The 5,863-nt window shown below is 31.9% G+C and overlaps 1 protein-coding gene across 1 annotated transcript; it reads left to right on the top strand.

The window, feature by feature from the left end:
- The first annotated feature begins 893 nt into the window (after positions 1 to 893).
- Positions 894 to 5,232, top strand: LOC132051943 (cytochrome P450 CYP72A616-like). Its single transcript, XM_059443224.1, has 5 exons — positions 894 to 1,285; positions 1,841 to 2,058; positions 2,606 to 2,850; positions 3,337 to 3,715; positions 4,648 to 5,232. The coding sequence occupies exons 1-5, from the start codon at positions 1,018 to 1,020 to the stop codon at positions 5,065 to 5,067; spliced, it is 1,530 nt and encodes a 509-aa protein (XP_059299207.1). The 5' UTR covers positions 894 to 1,017; the 3' UTR covers positions 5,068 to 5,232.
- The last annotated feature ends 631 nt before the right edge of the window (positions 5,233 to 5,863 follow it).

The raw sequence follows: 5,863 nt of genomic DNA, 5'->3' as shown, positions 1-5,863 counted from the left end.
GGATTAAAGAAACGTATGAAGTAAAAAAGTTTGTTTTGTCTTCAAAATACCTGCTGGAAATGGTGAGCTTTCTTAGATTTCAGCTTTTTAAGTCTTAGAGAAAGATGACAAAAAATGGAAAACTTCAAGGTAGATAATAACAAGTGCACTTAAAAAGAAGCATTTAAAAACCTTACCAAACTTTTATTGATTTAGTCCGCTAATAGTTCCAATGTTTCTCTGAAGCTTAGTGGGCTTTTGACCATAAGAATTATTCACTTTATTTCGGAATTATTTTTCATTTTTCAGCGTTTGGTCATAAGAATTCCGAATATAACTTGAAGTTGTATTCCAGAATTCTAAAAACAAAAAAAACTTATTTTTAATTTTTTTTCACTTTTTTACAATTACATTTCAACAAAAACTATAATTTTAAAAACTATGGCCAAACATAACTCCAACTCCAATTACAAAATTCCAAAAAAAATGAATTTTTCGATATCTATGGACAAACAGGAATTTCAATCTGAGCATGACATTTTGGTAGATGAATATGTCCCCACTTAATAAATGTAAGTTTCAATAAAATTAATTGTCGTGATTTTTAAAAATAGTTATTTCAAATTATTTGTCATTTTAAAAGTTTAAGAGAATTTTTTTTTTTTTCAATTTTATCTTTAACAGTAATTATTTTTTATTTTTAAAGACTACAAACACATCAATAGAGTAAATATTTAATAAAGAAATATTATATCTTTAAACTTAAATGAAGGTAAACTACTAAAAAAATTTCTCTTAATTAATATTTTTTTAAAGAACGAGTAAAAGAGAAACAACACAGATAATTTAACATGCATTATGCAGCATCCTTTCAACTTTAATGTATACACTGAATTCTAGTACAGTAAGTTGTTTTTTCTTTGTCAAATGGATTCAAGTTATAATAAACACGTGTCCTCTTGTGTTCTTAAGTGACCTCCTTTTCTCTGCTTTGCTCTCAAGAGAATAGTCACACTATTCAGTCTATAGAAAATATCAATGGCAGCTGCAACACTAATTGCTGCAACAGTTGGGATTTTGGTGGCAATATTTTGTGCAAAAGTGCTGTATACAATATGGTGGTGGCCAAAGATGATAGAAAAGAAGCTGAAGAAGGAAGGTATCCATGGCCATCCCTACAAGTTGCTGTTTGGGAACCTTAAAGAGATGATGAAAATGTCTAAAGAAGCCAAGAAAAAACCCCTGTTAAATCATGATATCATACCCTGGGTTAATCCTTTTCTTCTGCATCTTTCTAACACTTACAGTAAGTCCAAATTCTTAACTCTCCCTTACACATTTTCTTTAATAGCGTATTTTAACCTGTTGTAGTACCTTATGTGACAGAAAGGTTACTCCATTATCTTTTAGATTACTTATAGCTTATTTGAGCAAATTTTTGGATGGACAAAAATACTTATTTTCTGGAAATAATTATTTTAAAGAATGAAGGTGCTGATTCAAACTTTTGGCCAAAAAATTAGTGTTTTTGAGTAGTAAGAAAAGTTCTTTTTCAGCTTTTAAGCAGAAGCTGAAAAATAGATTTCCTCAAAAATAAGTATTTTTATATTTTTAGGACAAGATTACCAATATCAAACATTTATACTTACCGAATTAGAGTTAGTAGCAGCTTCCTTTCATGTAATGTGACAAGTAAAAGCAGTTAGACATTTTCTAAAGTGATAAGTACTTCTCAAAATAAGTTAATTTTAGTAACTTGATTAAGCAAGCAATTAGCAATGAACCAAGTTTTTAGACACTGTAGTTAAACTTCTCTAACACGAGTATATACCATACTAACTAATGAGATCATATGAAGCAGAGAGAATATTTGTGCTGTGGGCTGGACCGACACCTCGGGTGACAGTTACAGATCCAAAGCTAATTAGAGAAGTGTTGAATAGATATAATGAATTCCACAAGCCTGAAGCCAATGCTTTCATCCACTTGTTTGTTACTGGACTTGCCAGTTACGATGGAGAAAAATGGGATACACACAGAAAGATACTAAACCCTGCCTTTCATGTACAGAAGCTAAAGGTATTACTATTATTCTTAATCTCTTATCTAGATTAAAAAATTTAGATACTAACGTAGTTCATATTTGGATTTAAGTTATATGCGGAGTATATTTTTTATTTGGTAGTTTAACCCGGTGATAGAGGTTAGTTACTACTTCCTCCATCCCAATTTATGGGACATTGTTTGACTGACACTATAGTTACTACTTCCTCCGTCTCAATTTTTGTGTGATTAGAATTATCTCATATTTTTAAATTAAATTAGTTTAAATATTTTGACTTTCTTTTGATGAAAATGTGATTATACTATTTTTACTAGCTTATCTCATATTTTTAAATTAAATTAGTTTAAATATAAAAAGAGGACTTTCTTTTGATAGAGATTAGAAATGAAAGTGTGCCACATAAATTGAGACAAAGAAAATACTATTTTTACTAGCTTATTGGTTAATGCTTATTTTAAAGATTTAACTTGTTATTAGTGACCTGAATGCATACATTTATTTTACACCGTTAGTGCATAAACATTAAATTCTTAGTCATACTTATTTATGTTTGTGTGACAGAGGATGTTCCCAGCATTTTCTGTGTGTTGTGATGAAATGATAAATAGATGGGAGAAATTGGTTAGCAAAACAGGAAGTTGTGAGCTGGATGTAGCAGACGAGTTTCTAAACTTAGGGGGAGATGTAATATCAAGAGCTGCCTTTGGTAGCAATATTGAAGAAGGAAGGTCCATTTTCCTACTTCAGAAGGAGCAGTGCGAGCTTATATTGGCTTCTCCCTTCACCCTTTTCTTTCCATCCCTAAGGTGCATTCATGAACCCCATTTATGTGATACTTTTTACTCCATTTATTAGTTCGTTCCAAAAAGAACGACATAATTTAAAAACTTTGACTTCCAATTTTGTCCTTAATGTGAAGATTCTCCACATAAATGTTGATAACATTTAAAACCACGAGTTTCAAAAGTGTTATAGTTAGCCACACAAATATTATGACATAATTAAACCACAAATTTTGAAGGTCTTACACTTTTTCTACTTAGACTTTGTGCCGAAATAAACTACATGTTACATAAATTGGAATGAAGGGATTAATCAGAACTATATTATCTATGTTGTGCGGACTCTTGAAAAATGTTGTCGGTTGTGCGCCATATCCTCCAAAAACTATACATATTTGAAGGATCTGATGCGGTGCGATAACATATTGGAGGGTTCAAGCAACATAAACTCTTGTTGTTCAACATTTGGATACTATTCAATTATGTCATAACTTGTTTATTTTTAAGCAGATTTCTTCCAACGGCATCAAATAGAAAAGCAAGGTACATCCACAAGAAAGTTATATCTTTGATAAGAGGCATAATAGAGAAGCGAGAAGACGCCGTGCGAAGAGGACTGTCAAACAATGATGATATTTTAGGCTTACTCCTAAAAGCAAGAAATGAAGATAAAAAATCTAAAGCAGGAAGAGGACTAACAACTGATGATGTAATTGAAGAATGTAAAGAATTCTACTTTGCAGGACAAGATACAACCACAGCTTTGCTCTCTTGGACAATGGTTGTCTTGAGCATGCACCCTGAGTGGCAAGACAGAGCTAGGAATGAAGTGTTTCAAGTAATTGGGAAAAACAAACCAAAGTTTGATGACTTGAATCAGCTAAAACTAGTAAGTAACTATTCCATCTGCACAATGCATGTGTCCTTACTTTCAATTTTAGTATGTCTAAAAAATAAATTATCATATTTTTACTTTTAACTTTAAATTTTTCATTTTATCTGTATCAGTGAAATTATTTATAGCCATACAAATGTTTATGACTCTTTAGACTATAAGTTTCAAAATTTAAGACTACACGCCCAATCAAACACAGCAACATAACTATACTCCCTCCATTTCAATTTATGTAAACCTAGACTTATAATCATACAAATGTATAAATAATTGGTTTATTTTTGCCGAAAAAAATTTCTTTCTTTATATATAAACTATGTGCTAAGTCAAACAGGGTAAACATAAATTGGGCGGGATGACCCTTCATTTCAATTTATGTGACACGGATTATACCCCATTAAAATGTAAGGTTATAATTAGCCCACATATAACGATCTTTCTTTAAATGAACTATTTTTCACCACATATTAATTTTCTTTCTTTCCGATTTTAGTATGTCCAAAAAATAAATTATCATATTTATATATTTAACTTTAAAATTTTCATTTTGGATGAATATATTTAAGAAAGAGATGATGATTTTTAAAGTCAGGTAAATATGTTAATATTGATTCTAGGTTCTAAACTTATATATAAACATTTCCAAACATTTGTTCTTGACTAAGACTACATGCCCAATCAAACACAATAACTATATATTACTCCCTCCGTTTCAATATGTATATATATGCACGTAATACATAATAATGACATGTAATACACGGTATAATTTTTTGGTTTAGGTGTTCGATTGAACAAACATTCCATAACATTTGTGTTGACTATGAAAGCTCATTATTAACGGAGATAGTACTTTCTAATGTCCTGCATTTTTGAAGTTGCAATATTGTAATGGTAACTTCTCTGTTCTGCTAATGATGTACTAGATGAGCATAATCTTCCAAGAAGTGTTGAGATTATATCCAGCAATCTTTCTTATTCGAAGCACATCAAAGAGCACCAAATTGGGAAACATGACAATTCCGCCAGGAGTACAAGTGTGCGTGCCTACGCATCTGGTACATCGTGATCCCGAAGTATGGGGAGACGACGCATTAGTGTTCAATCCCGAGAGGTTCTCAGAAGGTATATCGAAAGCAGCAAAAGAGCAGTTGTATTTTCCCTTCGGTTGGGGTCCTCGAATGTGCATTGGGATGAACTTTGGTATGTTAGAAGCAAAGCTGATTTTATCACAAATTCTGCAGCACTTTTGGTTTGAGCTCTCTCCTTCCTACACTCATGCTCCTCAGTTGACTCTGATTATGAAACCTCAGTATGGTGCTCAGATAATAGTGCACAAACATTGACTCTTCGGGCTGGGGTTGTAAGTTGTAGTAGTAGTAGTACTAGTTGATGAATAAATTAGGTTGAGATGTATTCTGCTAATGCATTTCAATACCCTGTTATTTTGGATGTGACAACTTTATGCTCATCTGCACTAGGAAATAATTGATCTCATTTGTCACAAGCTATTGCTTTTCTTGGTAAACTACCTTAATTCGGTGAATGTTATTCATAAAGCAGAAGGAAAAAAAAAAAAAAAAAAAAAACAGAATATAGGAGGGAAGTATACCCGAAATGCCACGCAAAAGTGAAGTCAGAAGTTGAACTTTATAGGTTCTAAATTCTGGGATAGCCACATTCGGTGTTAATAATTGAATTCTAAATTTAATTTTTGTATATAATGAATTTCTTAATACAAATACATAATCTGAACTAAAATTACTAAAATTAGTGGATTCTACTGAACACGCAAATATCACATGAACTGATTGTGAACCTCTATGACTTGTGATAAGAGGCGAAGCTAGATCATTAGCTACGGGTTCGGACTAACCCAATAATTTTTTCATAGACCATGTATTTGCATTAAGAAATTCATTAAATAAGTATACGTAGCTATGGGTTCGGTGACAAGTTCAATAGCCATAAACTTCACATCTTGATTTGGCCTCTGCTTGCGCTATGCGATATTTGCGAGTGAGGACTATTTTGCATGTTATTTTCAGATGAGATGCACATCTACAAAGTTAGGTCATCGAACATACGACAGAGTTTGATTCATGGAGTCCAACATTGTGAAATCAGAAGGACAAAAAATAT

The sequence above is a fragment of the Lycium ferocissimum genome, chromosome 4 (genome assembly GCF_029784015.1).
Source record: "Lycium ferocissimum isolate CSIRO_LF1 chromosome 4, AGI_CSIRO_Lferr_CH_V1, whole genome shotgun sequence".
NCBI classification, from domain to species: domain Eukaryota; kingdom Viridiplantae; phylum Streptophyta; class Magnoliopsida; order Solanales; family Solanaceae; genus Lycium; species Lycium ferocissimum.
Note: the sequence above shows the minus strand (reverse complement) of the source record. Positions and strands in the feature narration are given on the sequence as shown.

Coding starts and splice junctions, on each gene's coding strand:
- LOC132051943 (XM_059443224.1), top strand. CDS start 1,018: ATGGCAGCTGCAACACTAATTGCTGCAACAGTTGGGATTTTGGTGGCA. Junction 2,059..2,605: donor TTCATGTACAGAAGCTAAAG/GTATTACTATTA, acceptor TTTGTGTGACAG/AGGATGTTCCCAGCATTTTC. Junction 3,716..4,647: donor ACTTGAATCAGCTAAAACTA/GTAAGTAACTAT, acceptor ATGATGTACTAG/ATGAGCATAATCTTCCAAGA.